The sequence below is a fragment of the Gracilinanus agilis genome, chromosome 4, assembly GCF_016433145.1.
Source record: "Gracilinanus agilis isolate LMUSP501 chromosome 4, AgileGrace, whole genome shotgun sequence".
Taxonomy (NCBI): Eukaryota; Metazoa; Chordata; class Mammalia; order Didelphimorphia; family Didelphidae; genus Gracilinanus; species Gracilinanus agilis.
The window spans coordinates 227,545,177-227,566,529 of record NC_058133.1 but is presented as its reverse complement, the minus strand read 5'-3'; the positions used below and the strand labels follow the sequence as shown (position 1 = coordinate 227,566,529).

General features: G+C 44.9%; 1 protein-coding gene across 1 annotated transcript in view; it reads left to right on the top strand.

Annotated features, from left to right (window-relative positions):
* Positions 1 to 16,193: 16,193 nt before the first annotated feature.
* FSCN2 (fascin actin-bundling protein 2, retinal) overlaps positions 16,194 to 21,353 on the top strand; it is a 23,993-nt gene continuing 18,833 nt past the window's right edge. The window contains exon 1 of the mRNA XM_044674168.1: positions 16,194 to 17,016. Coding sequence (XP_044530103.1) covers positions 16,194 to 17,016 — 823 coding nt within the window. The remainder of the gene's footprint in view (positions 17,017 to 21,353) is intronic.

Genomic DNA, 21,353 nt, shown 5'->3' with positions numbered 1-21,353 from the left:
CTTTCTCAGTAGGGTTAGATAGAGTTTTTTATCTGAATGGATAATGTAGCTACTCTTCCCTCTCGGGGTTGATTACACTGAGAGTAAGGTTTGATTATTACCTCTTAATTCTCTCTTCCTCTCTTTCTTCAATGCTGCGCCCTGTTGTGGGGTTCCCTCGTTTGTCTGGACTCGTTTTTATGTCCCCTTGAGGAATCCTGTATGGTTTGGTTAGGAGAGATCGAGCAGCTGCTCCTTACTCTGCCGCCATCTTAACCGGAAGTCGACAAGCAGTTCTTGATTCAAATCTGGCCTCAGATACTTCCTAGCTGTGAGACCCTGAGCAAGTCACTTAATCCCATTTGCCTAGCCCTTACTACTCTTCTGCCTTAGGACCAATATTTAGTATTGATTCTAAGACAAAAGGTAAGGTTATTTGTTTGTTTTTTCAATAATGAGTCTACTATGTGCTTGGCCCTATGCTAAATTTTTGCAAATATTATCTCATTTGATTCCCCCAATAATCCTGTGAGGTCCCCATTTTATAGATGAGGAAACAGAGACAAACAGGCTTAAGTGACTTGTCCAGAGTCAGTGTCTGGGGCCTGATTTGAACTTGGAAACATGAGTCTTCCTGACTCTAGGCCCAACACTATGCCACCTAATTATCCTTGGTAAGACCTTAACATCCCTTAAAGCTTCCTGTATCTCTCTTTCCTTTTTAAGTCACATTTCTAAAAAAGCTGTCTATATTTATTGCTTTACCTCTTCTCTTCTCACTTATTTCTCAGCCTACCATTCACTTTTAACTGCCTTCTCCAAAATTACCAATAAGCTCTTAATAACCCACGCTGATGGCCTTTTCTCAATCCTCATCATTCTGGCAATTTCTGCCGCATTTAACAGCATTGACCTCCTGGATTCTTCCTCTTCTCTGGGCTTCCATGACACCTTTCTCTCTTAGTTGCCCAAATACCAATCTGACCACTCCTCAATCTCCTTTCGTAAATCCATCTAATAACCCCTAATTTTCAGTATACCCAAATGCCCCACCTACCTTCTCTTCTCTTCATTTTCAGAGACCTCCATGGCTCCCATGGATTTGGTTATCATTCTATGCAGATGATTTCCAGAATAAGGTGTGTGAGCTCCAGTTGCACATCTCAAACTGACTATTAGATATTTCTTTTTTTTAAATAGCAAATTTCCACGTCAGTTTTCTGAAGCTATTTGATCCAAATGGTCTCCCTCCTTTCTTTCCTCCCCCTCCCAGAAATGACAAGCCATTCAATCTGTTTTATACATGTATTATCACTCAATTATTAGATATTTCAAACTAGTTGTTCTATATCCCAAAGTCAACATTTCCAAAATGGAATTCATTATCTTTTCTTCTGATTCCTGGACCTTCTTAACTTCCCTTTTTCTGTCAAATGTTTTCATGTTGCTGTTGTCTTTGACTTCTCACTCTCCCTCTCACCACTTGTTCAATAAATTATAAAATCTTGTTGTTCATAGATCTCTCAAATTTTCCTCTCCAGTCACACAGCCACATTCAGGTTCCCCCATCACCTCTTTTATAGACTCTTGGAATAGCTTTCTAATTGGTATGTATAGAGTCTCTTTCTCAATTCTTTAGGCAGCTAGGTGGCTCAGTGGATATTGCCATTGGGGTCAGAGTCAGGAAGACCTGAGTTCAAATCCAACCTCTGGCACATAGTAGCTGTATGACCCTGAGCAAGTCATTTAACTCTGCCTCAGTTTCCTCCACTGTAAAAAAGGGTAATAATAGTGCCTACTTCTCAGGGTTGTTGCAAGGATCAGATGTGATAATATTTGTAAAACACATAGCATAGTGCCTGGAACATAGTAAGCATTATATAAATAAATGCTTATTCTCTTCCCCTCTCCAAACCATCCTCCAAACAATTTCCAAAATAATTTTCTTAAAGTGTGGTTCTAACCACACCACTCCCTTACTTAATAAACTCCAAATGGGTCACTCTATAACCTCTGGGATCAAATATAAGCTTCTCTGTTTAGCTTTCCCAGTCAGCTCCCCAAGTATGTGAAGACTTCTCCAGGCAAGATGGGCAGATGAGAACAGTTTGTTCCAGCATCCATGAAGGTGGCTGAAGCAGGCTCTATGGAGCACTTAGAGCTTGGTAAGACATCAAAGATGCCAAGGTCATCCACTGACTCTCAGGTCATCGTCAGTTGCCCTGACTATTGTCTCACCACTGGACTTTGATGTCTCTGGAAGAGGGAGTGAAGCTGACAGTTTTGTGCAATTCTGCCTCAGTTAAGTCCAATTTATGAGCAAGTCAAGACATCATTGGTCCTTTTGGATAAATAAAGGATGGGACATCTTAACACCAGGCTGTCCCAAAAGTCTTAGAGCAGTTTTCTGCTATTGGTGCTTAAAGATCATTATGACTATTAAAGATTGGATTTTGGTATAGCAAGGTAGCATCAGGACAAAGGGAAGTATTAATTTACATATAATAATTCTGAGAGAGAGAGGCAGGGCAATAGGACATGGGGAGTGATCATCTAAACTTGGCCATGAACCTAGAACCATGAAGAGATTGTTGGAAGTTGAGAGGTGGCACACGTCCTCCTTGGGAGGAAGTGATCCCGCTTGGTCTCAAGGGATTGGAAGAATGATGGCTGGGGGCAGCTGGGTAGCTCAGTGGATTGAGAGCCTGGCCCAGAGATGGGAGGTCCTAGGTTCAAATCTGGCCTCAGACACTTCCCAGCTGTGTGACCCTGGGCAAGTCACTTGACCCCCATTGCTTACCCTTATCACTCTTCTGCCTTGGATCCAATACACAGTATTGACTCCAAGACGGAAGGTAAGAGTTTAAAAAAAAAAAAAAAAGAATGATGGCCCTTGGTAGACAAAAGGAAATATGAAAAAGAGAGGCATGGGGATGGGTGGGGGAAAGGGAAGAGAATGAATTCCACAATGGAAATGTTGAGTTTGAGATGCCTATAGAACATTTAGACTGAAACATTCAATAGATGTTTGGAGAATAGAAGCGAGACTAAGGATAAAGAGACACATCTGGATATCACATGCACAGTCTGAAGCTACAACTACACTAAGGCTTTGGAGACATCTTTGTGCATTCTGGGGTCTGGGCAAGCCAGCCTTTTTTTGCTGGTCCTCACATTTTCCATCTCAGTGCCTTAAATACATTCCCTTCTTCCCTCCTCCTCTTACAATCCCTTGTTTCTTTTACAAAATTCTACTTAAGTACCACCTTCTACACAAAGCCTTTCCTGATCCTCCCAACTGTTCATTTTACTTTATACTTAGTTTATTTATATTTCACAAAGACTTAATTATCTATATGGCTTTTCCCCTGATAGAATGAAAGAAGAATCCTTGAGTTAGGAATGGTTTTGTTTTCATCTTTGCCCAGGGCAGAGCATAGCCTGACACTTTGTAGGTGCTTAATAATTCTCGGTGATGGATAGATTGATAGATCAATCAATTGGCTGATTGTGAGTTTAGACTCATAGAACCACAGAATCCTACTCTTTCCCTCCGTGAGGCTAAGTCCCCTGCTTGGGTTCACATGGGGCATGAGGGTCAGAGCTGTTAGTTGCTGAATAGATAACATATTGACACAGTGAGTGGTGTACACACATAGAGAATATGAATGTGGCATCCACAGGGCAGATACATGTGTGTTGTTGTTCATCCTTTGTTTTCGAGCTTTTATAAACTTTTATAAAGTGAGACAAAGTTGTACAAAGTCATTGATCTCACTCTCTTGTCAAGAGTCATCAAAGTCCAGTGGCAGGACAAGAGTCACGAACTGAGGAGGAAAGAAATGTTTTTGTGGATCATTTGTTTCTTGGCAGTTTTAAGTTATTAGTTTTTAAAATCAGCCATTTTAAAATGGAAACAACTTGACCAAAAATTGGTCACAGAATTTTGAGACCATTAAAGCAGCTGGGTGACACAGTGGATAGAGTCAGGCCTAGAAATGGGGGATCCAGTCTCGGACATTTCCAAGCTGTGTGATCATGAGCAAATCACTTAACCTCCATGGCCTAGCCCTTACTGCTCTTTAGCCTTGGAACCAATATTCAGTATTGTTTCTAAGATGACACATAGGGTTTAAGAAAACAACAGTTTAATATAGCAGAGAGTGAGGATGACTGGTAATGAATGGCCTGGGAGGCAGTGGATGGCCTTGGAACAAATTGATATCATCCATTTGTTCTACCAAGGGACGTCTTTACCTGTTTAGGGTAGACATCTCCCTAAGTCACCAATGGGTTTCAGGCCTGTCAGTTACCCTTGACCTGGTTGATCCCCTCTGTCAGTGGTTTTGCCGGAGTGTGGCTGCACAGGTCAGAGTTGTGAAAGGTGGATATACCCTGAAAGGGGCTTGGCAAGCCCTCATACCAGAGGTGGGAGTCCTCTCTGAACACCCCATACACCCTATATCTGTGTACATGTATATAATGTGTCCAGCATGACTCTGGGTGTGTGTGTTTTGGGGTGGTAATGAACACTTTAAATATAAAATGTTATTAAAGATAAATAGAAAATAATTTAAAATATATATAAAAATACAAAAATAAATAAATGTGAAATATTAAAATAAAACCTTAAAGCAGTACACAAATATCAGCTGTTATATATGGCAGCTTGAATAGAGGCAAACCTCAAAGCCAGAAAGATCTGAGTTCAAGGACTGTGGCCCTAGAAAAGTCACTTAATTTTTCTATGCTCTAGATGCCTCTCTGAGAGGCAGGCCAGTGTTTGCAGTAGGAATTTTCATCTCTATCTGTAGATAACAGAAAAATATGTGAAGGATGATGAGTAACTTTGGAATTAAGGGGAACAAACATCTCAGGCAGGAAGTCCATCGTCAGGGTTGATCATGACCCGTTTATGATTTAGTAGAAAAGTCTTTTATTTTTTTAAATCCTCACCTTACCCTTAGAATCAACATTGACTATTGGTTCCAAGACAGAAGAGCTGCAATGGGGGTTTGATAACTTGTCCAGGGGTCACAGAGCTAGGAAGTATCTGAGGTCAAAACAGGACCTTCTATCTTTAGGCCAGGCTAGAGAGTCTTTTTTTTTTTTTTTAACCCTTTCTTCTGCCTTAGAATCAATATTATGTATTGGTTTCAAGGCAGAAGAGTGGTAAGAAACAGGGGGGGGGGGGGGGGGGGGAGGGTAAGTGACTTGCCCAGGGTCACACTCCTAGGAAGTGTCTGAGATCAGATGTGAACCCAGGGCTTCCTGTCTCCAGGTCTGGTTCTCTATCCACTGAGTCATTCAGCTGCCCCTATAGTCTTTTAGACACAAAGAAGGGGCAGCTAAGTAGAACAGTGGATAGATGTTTCCTAGCAGCGTGACCCTGGGCAAGTCCCTTAACCCCAGTTGTCTAGCCCCTGCGGCTCATCTTGGAATTGATAGCAAGACAAGTTAAAAAAAAAAAAAAAAGACCCCAAAAGATGTTTGCCCAGTTGTAAATGCCATAAATGTCAGAGATGGGATTTGAACCCAGCCAACTCCAAGGTTGGTGCTTTATCCACTCTATTAAGCTGCTTCTTAATAGCCTGTTACAAGTCCTCTCTATTAGCTCATCTGATTCCCACAATAAGACTGTGAGATAGATATAAATTATTCCTATTTTACAGAAAAGGAAACTGTGGGTCCTTGGGGTCCCATAACAAGTAAGAGAAGCAGGACCAAACCCGGCGCTTGGCAAGGCTCAGATCCTGGGCCCTTTTCTGTTCTGCCCAGCCTGGCTGCCTGTGCGTGGGTGCTTCAGCGTGGGACCACGCTCATGGAAACATAGAGTAGCAGCCCAATTTTAGTTAGCAGCTCTCTCACGGAGCCGCGTTCCCATAGCAACAGCCTCTCGCTCATCCTCCAAACAGCCTCTGCATTCCAGCGCTGGCTCGGTGACAGTGCGTGTGCCCAGCGAGAGTGTCACCCTAAACCGCGAGCACTGGACTCGAGTAAACCAACCCAGAGCCGCCGAGGAAGACAAGTCCTGGCAGAGCCCAGTGTAAGCGGAACCACAGGGGAAAGAGAGAGCTCGGCCATGAAAAAATCATTAGCCAACCAATCCCCTGGGCCTATTTTCAGGAACAATGAGAGCAGCCTGAGCCGGGGGAAACCTGACCCGGATCCTGGGGGGAACAACGGAGCAGGGCTGGGAGCTAGAAAGAAAGAAATCAGGGCCTCTGGCTAGTTCCCTGAAAGGTGGTCCAAATGAAATCCTCCTCCTCCTATTTCTCCTCTATCTTATTCCTCCTTTCTCTTCTTCCTCCTATTTCTCCTCTTCTTCCTACTCTTTTCTCCTCTTCCTCCTTTTTTCTCCTCTTCTTCCTCTTCCTCCCTTCCTCTTCTTCCTCCTTTTTTCTCTTCTTCCTTTTCTTCCTTCCTCCTCTTCTTCCTTTGTTCTCCCCCTCTTCCTCCTTTTTCTCCCTTTTTCTCCTCTTCTTCCTCTTCCTCTCTTTCTTCCTCCTCCTTTCTCTTCATCTTCCTCATTTCTCTTCCTTTTTTAACAATTTTTTCACTTTATTTATTTTGAAATATTTTCCCATGTTTACATGATTCATTTTCTTTTCTTCCCCCTTTCCCTCCCCCCTTCCAAAACTGACAAGTAATTCCACTGGGTTGTACAAATGTTGTCACTTGATACCTATTTCCATATTATTCATTTTTGCTGTAGAGCAATTTTTTAAGGCCTAAACTCTAAATCTGGGGCAGCTGGGTGGCTCAGTGGATTGAGAGCCAGGCCTAGAGACTGGAGGTCCTAGGTTCAAGTCCAGCCTCAGCCACTTCCAGCTGTGTGACCTTGGGCAAGTCACTTGACCCCTACTGCCCACCCTTACCACTCCTGGGCCAAGGATGGTCCCTAGCCCGGATGAAAAAGGAGGAGGGTTGGGCGTGGGGCTAGCAACCCCACCCTGTAAAACTACTTCTGCTAAAGAAACTGCAACCTTAAGTAGGGGCAGCTGGGCTAGCTCAGTGGATTGAGAGCCAGACCTAGAGACGAAAAGGTCCTAGGTTCAAATCCGGGCTCAGACACTTCCCAGCTGGGTGACCCTGAGCGACAGTGTGACCCATTGCCTACTGGTTGTGGCCCTATGCTCCTAGAATGGAGTCCCAGGATAAAACAAGACAAACAAACAAACAAAAAAAAACTCTAAATCACATACCCATAAATATTTGTCTTCCTTTTTCTTTTCTTCTTCTTCTTCCTCTTCCTCCACTCTCTCCTTCATCCTTTTCTTTTCCTTTTATCCTCTTCTTCCTCTTCCTCCTTTCTCTTCCCCCTTTTCTCTTCTTTTTTCTCCCCTTCTTCCTCTTCCTCCTTTCTCTTCTTCCTCTCCCTCCTCTCTCTCCCTCCTCCTTTTTCTCTTCTTTCCCTCTTCTTTCTCTTCTTCTTCCTTTCTCTTCCTCCTCTTCTTCCTTCTCCCTCTCCACTCTGGATCCTGAGGAACTGAGGAAACCAAGAAAGGGAGGGCAAGGACTAAAGGCAGCAAGAAGAATCTCTGAAGTGCACATACCAAAGCTCTGCCTGTAGTTATTCCTAGAGCTAGGAGGATTTCTAAATGTAGTAAATTTACTATTATTAAGGACAGCTAAGTGGCTCAATAAACAGAGATGAGAGGTCCTGGGTTCAAATTTGACCTCAGACACTTCCTAACTGAGTGACCCTGGGCAAGCCAATTAACCCCCATTGCTAGCTCTTATTGCTTTCCTGCCTTAGAACCAATACTTAACCTAGTATTGATTGTAAACAGAAGGCAAGAGTTTAAAAAATAAATAAATTTACTATCATTGTTGTGAGAGTGTGGTCCCAGAGCTCTGACCAGGAGTTTTTTCACTTGGGGCAAAATCAGATGATGAAAGAGGCCAATCCCTTAATCCTGGTCTCCTTAGTTAGAAATATTCTCTTCCCTCCTCAAATAATCAAGTGCTTTTCTGTTTATATGTCACATACGTGGGTAAAAAGCAAGTTCTAGCACTGGTGCAGAGGGTCTTGCTAATGCACAGGACAGAGGGAATAGCCTAAGCAATAGGATGCTAGGGGTAGTTGCCAGCAGCTGGTTGTGTTGCCCAGGGCCAGGAAGGAATTCAAAGGGAGGATGAGAGATGAAGGTAGCAGAAGGGATCCTCCTTGGGAGGAAGTATGCCCTGGACCTATTCAGTGCCTCAGGACAAAGCCCTGTTCACCCAAGACTAGCTAGGACTCTCCTGGGTGTTAAACTCAAGCCTGCGTGTTAAATTTAAGCACTGTAATGCTGCAGCAGACTCCGGAATATTTAGGGCTGATTCTGAGCCCAAAGACCTAACCTGTTTACAGGTGGCTCTGACAAAATGTTTTATTATGACCCTGAGAGCTCCTGGAGGATTTCCAGAGATTTCTCAAACTGGGCCCCTTTCAGCCTCCAGGAGTCTGTCTGGGCCCCAGTCAGGCCGGCTCACAGGAGCTGTCAAACCTTTGCCAGCTCATGCCACCCGTAGCAGCCTCTCCTGGGCACTGGGCCTGGGCTCGGTATGTTGCCGTGGTGTCAGAGCCTGAGCCAGCTGCTGTGTAACCTTGGGGGAAAACCTACTCAGCTCAGCCTTAGGAAGCAGTTTTCCCTTCCTCCCCTTGGTTTGGGACTCACTCCCCCAACTGCCATTTTGAATTTCTTCTCAAAGGGAAGAGAGGAATATGTCTAGGCTTGGCAAACAAGGGGACCTGGGATTTGGTTGGGTTGGCTGCTGATCAGTAGGTAAAAGACCTGAATTTGAACTCTGACTGTGCCTCTTACTAGCTGGGCAACTGTGGGCCAGATTAGGAGTCCTTCGGGCAGCTGGGTAGCTCAGTGGAGTGAGAGTCAGGCCTAGAGACAGGAGGTCCTAGGTTCAAACCCGGCCTCAGCCACTTCCCAGCTGTGTGACCCTGGGCAAGTCACTTGACCCCCATTGCCCACCCTTACCAATCTTCCACCTATGAGACAATACACCGAAGTACAAGGGTTTAAAAAAAAAAACAGATTAGGAGTCCTTAACTTTTGGGTAGATTTCAGAGGGTCTGTGAATTTGGATGGGGAAAAAAATGATCCCTTTCTTTCTTGAACCCTTACTTAATGTCCTAGTATCAACTCTAAAACAATAGAACAAGGTCTCAGTGTAAGGGTGACTTGCCCAGAGTCATACAATTAGAAAGTGTCTGAGGCCATATTTGAACCCAGGTCCTCCCTACTCCATTCCTAACACTCTATCCACTGAACCACCGAGCTGCCCCCTTAATTTCAATAGTATTGGTTTCTTTTAGAATCCTATATATTTTATTTTATGTCGTTAAAACCATTCTTCCACAAAGAAATTCAGAGGCTGTTAAAGGGAACCCTATTACTCCATAAAAGATGAAGAAGATATTTAAAATCTCCTCTGTTTCTAAAATGATGATTTTTTCCCCCATTCCCAGTGGGGAACAGGTGTTCTCTTTGAGAATGGGGAGAACCCCATGCCTGGACCTGTCACTTCCTCCCCTTCTCTAACATCCACCAGGGAAATTCAGAAGAAGGAAGAGTATTCTGGGAGCAACTGAGAAGGGAAGGACCTCAGGCTGAGGAAAAATCTACCCTTCCCCGGTCATTCCTGTCCCGTCTAGAGTATCAGGTGTTCAGGGAGGACCAGCACCTTTGATGTGAGGCTTTGTTTTTTAGGGCTGCTCATCCATCTTTGGTGTCCACCTCTCACACATCTCTCACCTATGGCCCCAAAAAGCTGTAGGATGCCCAATGGTTATACCCCCAGGAAAACCATCTTGGCAGAGTGCGGCCAACCATCTTTTTCCACTCTGCTTCATTTAAATCCAGTTCACTCTGGAGTCAAGGCATCACCTTGGGGATATCATTGGTCCTCTTCAAAAATGAAAGAGGAACAAGTGGATAGAGTAGTTTTTGTCTGGAGTCAGGAAAACCTGAAATACCCCTTCAGATACTCATAGCTGTGTGACCCTGGATGAGTCTCTTAGCCACTTTCTGCGTCAAATTCTCAACTAGAAAAAGGAGATAATAATAGCACCTACCTCTCAGGGCTGTTGTGAGCAAATGAGCTACTTATAAAGCATTTTGCAAACCTTAAAGTGCTATATAAATGCTAGCTCTTGGTATTAAAAAAAAAAAACTTCACCTTCTGTCTTAGAATCAATAATAAGTATCTATTCCAAGGCAGAAGCACAGCAAGAGCTGCGCAATGGGGGTTAAGGGACTTGCCCAGGATCACACAGCTACAAAGTGTCTGAGGTCAAATTTGAACCCAGGATCTCCTGTCTTCAGGCCTGGCTCTCAATCCACTGTGCCCCCTAGCTTAATAGTATTAATGTTACTTGTTTGTTTTAGAAGAAGAGAATCAGAAGCCTTTGCCTATCCATCAGTCTGTCTTTCTGTCTAGGGAGAACTGAAAGCACTGAAAGGGCAGGGAGAGCAGAGGACTCAAATGCCCAGGGCATTTCCCACTCTTGTGTTCTCCCAGGGATGAGGCCATTCCCCAAGCCTGGAAGGTAGGTCCCTCCTTGTCTTTGCATTCAGGATCCTTCTCTTCCCTTAAGGCTCAGCCCCTAAGGCCTCCCCTGATTTCCCAAGCAGTTCAGGGCTTCCTCAAGTATCCCAAAAGTTCTTTCTTGCACTTTCTTCACTTCCTGCCTTGTATGACAGTTCAGTGACTGTCTTTGTGCCCCTCTCCTCCTGCACTCATAAACAGCTCCCTGAGGGCCAAAGCTATTTCTTTTTTTCCCCACAAGCTTTATATCCCTGCACTGAGCCCTTAATAAAGGTTTACTGAATTGAAGGAGGAAAGTGAGGCTGCGAGATGCCCAAGGATATGCATGTAATGAGGTGGAGGACAGAATTCAAACCCAGAATCTGATGTTTCTGCCATCACCCTTCTCTGCTGTCCCAATACTGGGACAATAGCTGTTGAACAAAATTTCCAGGGTCCCAGACCACTACTACTTGCTGCCTTTATGGCTACGTGCAAAATATACGATCTGCCTCCCTAAGGCCCTTTGGACAATCCCTTGTCCTGAAAGGGGGCACCATCCCTTTTGGGGATCAGAAAAAACAGATTAATGCCAATAGGGGCACAAGGGGTACAGTTTTTTTTAATTTTTTTTTATTTTTTATTTTAAACCCTTAACTTCTGTGTATTGACTTATAGGTGGAAGAGTGGTAAGGGTAGGCAATGGGGGTCAAGTGACTTGCCCAGGGTCACAGCTGGGAAGTGTCTGAGACCGGATTTGAACCTAGGACCTCTTGTCTCTAGGCCTGGCTCTCAATCCACTGAGCTACCCAGCTGCCCCCAAGGGGTACAGTTTTGATCCTAAATGGTGCAGACTTTTTGTATCTCAACTCATCCCGGACTTCTCCATATCCTTGGAAAGCCAGCAGTCCCAAGGAAAGAGTCTTGGCCACACTGTTCTCACCCTCACCCCAAAGCTGCTTCTGGTCCAATTAGAGCCTCAACAACCACCCCCTGCTCCAATAGGGCATTGGATGCGCATTAGTGGGCTTCCAGTAGCTGATTCATATGCTAATGAGCCCATTACACTAATCAGCCAGAATGGTGTCCAACCACTTGAGTATCTCTTACTGAGAGGTGGTGGCCACCAGAAGTGGCCCCCAGCTCTTTTGAAATGAGGCTGGAGTGGCACAAGTGTGGGCCAGATGGTTTTCTAAGTGACCACACAGGAGAGACCATTCATACCCAACTCTGTTATCTTTGAATCTCCCTAGCTCAGATCATCTACACAAACCTTTCATCTCTGCCCACCGTCTCTGTGTGATTTTATCCACGTGCCCCCACACAGGGCCCCTTAGCCCACACAAACCATATAACCATTTGGGTTGTTTCCAGTTGTGATTCCTTGAATATCCATCCCTCATTCCTTCATTCATCCATTTAGCAAACATTTATTAAGCACCTACGAGTTGTAGAGCACTGAATTTAGTATTGGAGAAGATAAAAAGTTTACATAGGGCAAAAATCTTGCCCTTGTGGACCTTATAGCTCAGTAAATCTCTTATACCACTCTTTTCTCCCTTCTAGACCTCCATAGGCACCAGGTCACTGGCCACGATCTAACTTTTGTCCCATCCCTGGCACACCAACCCACTTGCCTGCCCATGTTTGTGGGTCCTTGCCTGGAGACACAGTCTCTGCCCTGAGACACCCTGGGATCTTCAGGCCTCATCTCGAGTCATCCCAAAGCTTATCGAGCTCCTGGAGGGTCAGAGGATCAAACATTTAGAGCTGGGAGGAACCTTAAGGGGCATCTAGTCCAACCCTTTCATTTTACAGAGAGAGAAAGAAAGCAAAACTTCGAAATGGTTAGTAACTCCCTGGTGGCTAGCATGCTGCAGCTGTTGTTATTCAGTCATGTCTAACTCTACATGACCTTCCTGGTGGACTTTTGTCCATGGAGTTTTCTGGCAAAGATTCTAGAGTTGTTTGCCATTTCTTTCTCCAATGTATCCTCATTTTACAGATGAGGATCTGAGGCAAATAGGGGTTAAATGACTTGCCAAGGGTAACACAGCCAGTAAGTTTCCAAGCCTGGATTTGAACTCTTGAACAAAGATTTGATCTTCCTGTCTCTAAGGCCCAGTGCTCTAATTCACTTCACTACACACGTATCCATACATAGTGTGGAGTAGGCGCTTAATAATTACTTGTGGAGGGGCAGCTGGGTGGCTCAGTGGACAGAGAGCCAAGCCTGGAGATAGGCAATCCTGGGTTCAAATATGGCTCCAGACACTTCATAGTTGAGTGACCCTGGGCAAGTGATTTAACCCTCACTGCCTAGCTTTACCACTCTTCTGCCTTGAAACCTATACTTCGTATTGATTCCAAATATTTCTTCCAAGGTGGAAGAGCGGTAAGGGCTAGGTAATGGGGGGGCTAAGTGACTTGCCCAGGCTCCCACAGCTAGGAAGCATCTGAACCCAGGACCTCTCATCTCCAGAATCCACTAGAATCTCTAGAATCTCATCTCTTGATCTACTGAGCCACCCAGCTGCCCCCAGAGTAAAGGTGTTAAAATAATAATAATGCCTCGTTGATTGATTGGTTGCTGGAGGCTGACAAGTAGTAAGTAGTAGATCCTAGAGATAAGCTCCTTACCCGGTCCTGGGCTATAGAAGAGTGTGAAAAAGCAGCCAAGAGAGTTAGGACCATGAATACTTGCACAGAGGCTCCCCAGTCCAGAATTTAGGCTTACCTCCCCTCAGACGCCAAAAAGTGCCCCCCGCCTTTTTCTCCTCCTCGTTGGTCCCCTCCCCTCCTGAGTCCCCAGGGAGACATTCGGGTCAAAACACCACGATGGGGAAGAGGACACCTTGGTTGGTTGCCTCCCAGGATGAGGAGATCCAATTCCTCTTCTGGCTCTGGGCCCTGAGGGCAGGTGCAGAAGACTGCTGGGCCTGGGGATGAGAAAGGGCTGGGGTGGGAGGATGAAGGGGGGTGGGGACAGCCTTTGAGACTCCAGAGGAAAACCTACTGCAATATTGCGGGCCATGTTTGTTGAGCATCAGTCCAGGGAGACTTGCAGGTACAAAAAGGAGCAGGGGAGGAGACCCTGAAGCTGTGGAGGGAGGGGAAGGCTTGGCTAGAGTTGGGGAGAAGACCATACTTTCCTCAGTTGCCCAGGGCAGGACCCTGAAGGTATTAAAGAAAGCTATCTACCAAGGCCAGCCAGGTGGCTCAGTGGATAGAGGGTCAAGCCTGGAATTTGCAGAACCTGGGTTCAAATCTGCCTTCAGGATACTTCCTAGCTGAGTGACCCTGAGCAAGTCCCTTAACCTCCATTGTCCAACCATTACTGCTCTTCTGCCTTAGAATCAGTACTAAGTATTTATTCTGAGACAAAAAGTAAGGGTTTTTCAAAAAATGTTATTTAATACATGTATAACCCAGAGTGAATTGTTTGCCAGCTCTGGGAGGGGGAAGGGAAGAAAGAAGGGAGACAATTTAGATCATATAACTTTGGAAAAATTATGTGGAAATTTGTTATTAACATTTTTTAAAATTATGTTATCTACCTTTCCCCCTTAATAGATATGTGACTTTCTGTGACACCTAGAAAGCAGGACCAGGTGTCTAATGCCCTTCCTATGGTATCCAACAGATTGTCTACATGTAATATCATCACTGAGGCAGCTCTGATTTCTAATGATTGATTACTGATAATTAACGATCAATCAGTAAACATTTATTAAGTGTTTACCTTGTGCCAGGTACTGTGCTAAGTTCAGTGAGTTAGGTGGTTATAAGTACGATTATCTCCATTTTACAGATGAGGAAACCGAGGGATTAGGTGACACAGGTAGGGTCAACTCATGGCCAGAGTTAGAGCTTGTATTCAAATCTAGAGCTCTCCTGATTTCAAGCCCAACTATCTTTCCTCTACCACCTTGGCACTGCTGAGAAGGATTCATGAAGGGAGAAAACAGTTCAGGGAAAACTCATTGACTCTGGAATCCAAAGTTCAAATCCTACCTCTGATATCTACCTATGTACCTTGGGTAAGTTCCTTAACAGCTTTCTCAACTGTAAAATGAAGGGGGTGGGCTAGGTTGCCTTAAAGGTTTAGCCCTAGGCCTACGCGCCTGTGTCTAAGATTTCTTCCCTCCCCCCAATAATTAAGTGCCATTTGGAACTACTCACAAACCTCAGCTCCTATTATCTCCCAGCTAGATCAAGGGCACTGGAGGTGTCCAAGCAGAAGATGAAAAGATCATTTGCCTGAGGGCTCTAGAGGGGGATTCAAACACTGGCCAGGTGACTGGCCTCCAGGACTGTTCTGGCCTCTGAATCTTTGAGAAGCAATGATTCCGTGACCCCTCTGGTCTAAATAATTGGGACAGAGGGAGGGAAAGAGGTAGTATCATTGGACCATTCTGGGTAGCTAAGTTTTTCCTCAACAATAAGGGTTGATTGTGTCAACCTCAAAAAACAACCCACCATCTTCTCCCATTCGCCCTTTGACGTGGCTTTCTCTTTCCAAGGTCCCAGATCTGGGGACTGAGGGTCAGGGTCAAGCCCAAGGAGTATTTACCCTCCATCTAGACCCCACGCCACCTGCCCCCAAGCCTGTTCCCACTTCTGGACAAAGCAGGGTCTGCCTTTGGGAAGTGAAAGCAAGCTCAGGTCAGATAGGACGGTTAGACCATTTCTTATTTGGTCAAAATGGCTATTTGAGGAGACCAGGGGCAGGACATCAGTGGATTCCCCTTTCCTAATCCCCTGTGCTAAAGTCAGGGCTGGGAGGAAGCCCAAATGGACAGATGGAGAGGGCAGGGGACAGGAGGAAGGATAGAAGGTCTAAATCAATAACAAGTTGGACTAATTGATAAGGAGCTTATGGGCCCAACAGGCCAGGTGGGGTGAGATGACCCATTCCTGGCAGCGGTAGGAATCAGAGAAGCAAGTAATTTTATCCCGACATGAAAGGGAACAGATCTGGAAGGCTAGCTGAGGGAGGCATGGGCAGCGATCTGGTTACTGTAAGTTTTCCACCAGAAGCTTTTGCAGAACCTCCAAGGAGAGCCAGGCTGTAAGGCTAGGGGAGCACAGATCCAGGGAAAGGGGCCCCCAGGACGGATTGAGGGAAGGGGCAAGGGACCAAGGGCTGGGGAAGTAGGGAGAACAGGCAGGGGCTCTGGAAGCTGAGGGCTCTTCAGTGTGTGGGGGACAGGGAAAAGGGCCATTGTCTTAGCCCTGAGCCCCCCTTCCTGCACGGGGCTGACTGTTGGTTACTGATGGCTCTAGCCTCATTGAGATCTGGGAGAGCTCTGTAATCCTAGCTGTGGCTAATTAAACCAGGCGTAGCTCCCAAGTGTGCACACTGTCTGATCCATCTCATGCGTTGCTGGTCATGTAAGAAGTGATCTGGTAGTGCCTCAGTCAGTGGAAGAGCAGGTGGCCCTGGGGACCCCTACCCCATGGGGTTCAATGAGGGGATCCCGGGTGATAGCTAAAGAATTAGTGCCCAGGGCAGGTGGCCCCTGACCCAAGCCGGTGGGGAAGCCAAGCAGAACTTAGCTCCAGTTAGCTAAGTGGCTCTTGCTGGAGGGCAGGAGAGTCTGGAGAAAAAGGGAGCAACGTGGGTACCCACACCAGGTGGGGCAGGATAAGCCATCATCACGAGGGGTCCCCTGGGGGCCCCAAAGATGCCAACCAATGGGATCCACCAGGTGCTGAAAATACAATTTGGCTTGATCAATGAAGAAGACCGCTATCTGACGGCAGAAAGCTTTGGCTTCAAGGTGAACGCCTCAGCCTCCAGCCTTAAGAGGAAGCAGATCTGGGTCCTGGAGCAGGATGAAGGCAGCAGCTCAGCTGTCTTCTTCCGAAGCCACCTTGGACGCTACCTGGAAGCCGATCAGGACGGGAAGGTGTCCTGTGAGGCGGAGAAGCCCGGCCGGGATGCCCGCTTTCTGATCGTCACCCACTCAGATGGGCGCTGGGCCTTGCAGTCAGAACCTTACAGGAGATTCTTTGGGGGCTCTGAGGACCAGCTCTCCTGCTTCTCAACAACCATCACCCCTGCCGAGCTCTGGACCGTCCACCTTGCCATCCATCCCCAGGCCAATCTCCTGAGTATCAGCCGCAGGCGCTATGCCCACTTGTGCCCACAGGAGGATGAGATTGCAACTGACAGCAACATTCCCTGGGGTGTGGATGCCCTCATTACTCTTATCTTCCTGAACAAGCAATACTGTCTGAAGACCTGTGACAGTCGCTACCTGCGCAATGATGGGAAACTGGTGTGGGAGCCGGAGCCCCGGGCTCGCTATACCCTGGAATTCAAAGCTGGCAAGCTGGCTTTCAAGGATTGTGACGGCAGGTACCTGGCCCCCATGGGGCCCACAGGGACCCTCAAGGCTGGGCGCAGCTCTAAGCCAAGCAAGGATGAACTCTTTGACCTGGAGGAGAGTCACCCCCAAGTGGTGTTTATGGGCTCCAATGGGCGCTACGTTTCCATCCGACAAGGTAAATCTCCTCCTCCTTTTCTAGGCTCTCTCCTCTCAGACCACAGCCTCCTGGTGGGCAGTGGTATAATGAGAATGAGAGGAGCAAGGCAGCTCCATCTTGCCCAGTCCAGGAGTGGGGGCAGGATGCTCTGCCCAACCTGAAAGCTACTCTCCATCGTGAGAAGGGTAGGGAAAAATGCAGGAATACTCCATGAGCTCGGGAGTTCAATAAGAGGGAAAAGAGTATGCAGAGGTCAAGATTGTTGAATATAAGTATGTGGGACTTGAAGAAGGACACAAAGAACTAGTTTCCGGAATTTCATTCAGTTCAACGGATACTTGTTAAGCATTTATTCCTTATGCGTGTTGAAACAATCATTTTTTTTAAAACAATATACACCCCTAATAATGTGCTAGGTACTAGGAGTGCCAATATAGAACCTGACATAACCTTTGCCCTCAAAAAGTTTACATTCCAAGGCATCCAGGGAGAGACAGGAACACAGCCAAATAGATTGCAAAATAGTGAGTGATGGGGTCCAAGAAGGGACCCCAATAAAGCCCTCTAGTCTAGGGGAATTTGAGATCAAGGAAGACTTCAGGGAAGAGGAGGCACCTGAGCTTGATCTTTGAAGGAAGAGAAAGGTTCTGAAATTTTGGCAGAGATAATGAGGATGTGCATTCCAGGAGTGGCGGGTCAAGGTAGCCTTTTGTAGGAACAATGTGCTAGGCTCTAGGACAGACATACAATCCTTCCTCCTTAGAATCTACAGTCTAGTAAGCCTGGTAAACAGGTAACTATAGTACAAATTAAAATGTGATAAGTAAAGGAGAAGGCTAAACGGAACCCTTTAAGAGATGCAGGGAAAGACAGATAACTTGAGATGGAGAGATTAGGAAAGGATTCAAAGAAGAGGTTGTTCCTAAGCCTGACTTTAAAGGAAGGGACAGACTTCTGTGGGCCAGGGCGTCTTATTGGAGATCCATGAATAGATGGTTTGTGAACTTGGAAAGAGGGGGGGAAATTTCATCATGATATTCACTAACCTTTGGTTTTCTTTTTTAATTCTATATATTTTATTTTATGTGTTTGAAAACATTGTCCTGAGGAGACCGTAGAAGCTTCACCAAACATCCTATCAAAGGGACCAGTGACACAGAATGATTAGAAACCTCTGCTATAGATAGCCAGAGGAGGGAGTCTATTCCAGGCAGGGGGGATTGCACAAATAAGGGTGAAGGGAGGAGAGGGCAGGATAAGGACAAGGGGTAATCACAACTGTGTGAGCTTAAAAAACAGAAGCCATGGGAGTTGTTGCTATTTAAGCAACTCAATTTAACCAGGAGGTCAGGATATTTGAAGGGCAAAGGTAGAGAAGACTGCAAGACTGTTCTGAACTTTTGAGAGAGAAGGCCAGTGACCTGGAGGTCCTCAGGATGACCGCAACCAGGACCCGGACTGGTTGGAGTGAAGTTTAAAAGCAGAGAAGGCCTTGCTGAATGATTGAGTATCCTCTCCCCTTTTCAGCTTCCTTTTATGAGTTGGCTTCCCAGGATTAAAACTGTAAGCACCTTAAGGGCAGGGACTTATTATTATTTGTATACCCAGTTTTTAGCACAGCACTTGGCACACAGTAGGTACCTAGTAAATGTTTATTGAATTGAATTATTGAATAGAAGCAGAAAGAAACAATGGGAAGCACAGAACATGCCAAATTCTGGCCCAGAGGTTATGGTCTGGTCAGAGGGTATGAGAGAAGCCAGTCTTTTTTCATTTATTTATTTTTTTAAACCCTTACCTTCCATCTTGGAGTCAATACTCTGTATTGGCTCTGTATTGGCTCCAAGGCAGAAGAGGGGTAAGGGTAGGCAATGGGGGTCAAGTGACTTGCCTGGGGTCACACAGCTGGGAAGTGTCTGAGGTCAGATTTGAAGCTAGGACCTCCCATCTCTAGGCCTGGCTCTCAATCCACTGAGCTACCCAGCTGCCCCCTAGAAGAAGCCAGTCTTAGAAGGAATAAGTAGCTAGTCTTAGAAGGAATGTCAAGAAGTGTTGCTCTCTAGTAGAAAATGAGGTTATAGTGAGAATCAGAAAAATAAAAGGAATATGAAAGGGAAAGATATAGGATGAAACAAAATTTTCTTTTCTTTATTCCTTCCTTCTTTCTTTCCTGCCTTCCTTCCTTATTTTCCCTTCCTTCCTTCCTTCCTTCCTTCCTTCCTTCCTTCCTTCCTTCCTTCCTTCCTTCCTTCCTCCCCCTCTCTCTCTTTCTGACTTCTTTCCTTCCTTTCTCTTTTTTCTCTTTTTTAAAATAACAATGTTATAAAGAACACACAAAAAAAGGGAGGACAGAAAAAGAGAATAATGATAACAATTGTTACCATTTATATTGCAACTTCAAAAGTTCTTTTGCAAAGAACTTTTCATGTAGGGTCAGTTAGGTAGGTCAGGGGTTAGAGAGCCACCCCTAGAGATAGGGAATTCCTAGATTCCAATGTGACCTCAGCTGCTTCCTAGCTGAGTGACCCTGGGCAAGTCACTTAACCTCAATTGCCTAGCTCTTACCACTCTTCTGCCTTGGAATCAATATACAGTATTGATTCTAAGAAAGAAGATAAGGGTTTAAAGAAAAAAGAAAAAGAAAGAATTTTATGTGTATATTCTCTTTTGATCCTTACCAAAAACCCTGTGAGGAAGGTGCTATGACCTATGTTTTATAGATGATCAAACTGAGCCTGATTTACATGTCCAGAATCTGAGGTGGACTAGGCCTGAGTTGTATAGGGAAAAGAACATGAGGAGAAAAACTGAATTTCTTTTTAAAAAAGAATTTTTATTAAAAAAATTCTATTTTCTCTCCTCTTCACCTCCATCAGTCTAAATTAAAAATGAAAAGCAAAAACTCTTATTACAAATATATAGTCAAGCAAAACAAACTTCCTATACTGGCCATATCTAAAAGATGTCTAAGAGAAAGGAATTTCAAAGTTGAAACAAGGAGAGGTTAGCGGGCCCTAAGGAGACAGTCCAACTATAGGAGTAGATAGAGAGAGGGGAGTCTCTTTCTCTCTCCTTTATCTATCCCTTGCTCTTTCTTTGTTGTTGTTGTTTTTTAACTTTTTTTTAAACTCTTTCCTTCTGTCCTAGAATCAATATTGTATATTGGTTACAAGTCAGAAGAGTGGTAAGGGCTAGGCCCTTCACTAGAGATACTCCAGTTCCTCCATTATCTAGGTCTCTTATAATTTTCCTGGGCTATCTTTGGTGTCTCTTAGGCTTTAGGAAGAAAAAAAAATGAGTATATTTTGGACTCCAAGAAGCTCCAGAGCAGGGGTTTTTAACAATTTTTTTGTTTGTTTCATCAACCTTGGGTTAAGAACCCCTTTTAGGGGATAGGGAAGAAGAGGAGGGGAGCCTATACCAGAGAGCACAGTAAGTTGCCAGAGGCCCATGAGAAACTAGCTCTGAAAGTTATGATTCTTGGGACATTTGTGGGACAGATACCCCTAAATTGAATTATCTTGATTTTCAGTGTTCTCAAGCTCTTTCAGATGACAGAAGTGATGCTGGACTCTTTAAGGCTGTGCCAGGAGAGCCCAAGCTGGGGAAGAGGTTCCCTAAGAATTGTAGGACCTTTTGGCTCTTGTAGTCTAACTCCCTCGTTTTTTTGTTTTTTTTTTCCTTATTCTATTATACACTTTTATTCTACTTTTCTTCTGTTTCTTCTATGGAATTCTTCTATAGGATTCTATAGAATATTTATTCTAATATTCTATTATAAACTTTTATTATTTTTCTTCCCTCTCACATCACCGCCTTTCCCACCAAAAAGGAAAAGTAAAACTCTTTTAACAGGTACGGATAGTCAAGCAAAAGAAATTCCCACATTGGCCATCTAGAAAAATACATCTCATTCTGATGCTTCATTAGCAGTGGTTGGTCTTGGCATTGTGTTGATCTTTCAAAATTATTATCTTAAAATCATTCTCATATAAATTTTCCTAGGTTTCCCTAAAAGGGAAGGGAATAAGCATTTATATGGTGCCTACTATGTACCAGACCCTGCGCTAGGTCCTTACAAATATCTCATCTGATCCTGGCAACAACTTTGGGAGGTGGGTGCTGTTATATATCTCCATTTTAGAGTTGAGGAAAATGAGTCAGAAAGAGGTTAAATAATGTGTCCACAACTAGTTAGTGTCTGTGGTTGGATTTGAATTTAGATCTTGATTCCAGGCCCATTTCTCTGTGCACTATGATGCCACCTAGCTGCCATTTCTCTCACTATTTCAGAACACTCTCTCTCTCTCTCTCTCTCTCTCTCTCTCTCTCTCTCTCTCTCTCTCTCTCTCTAT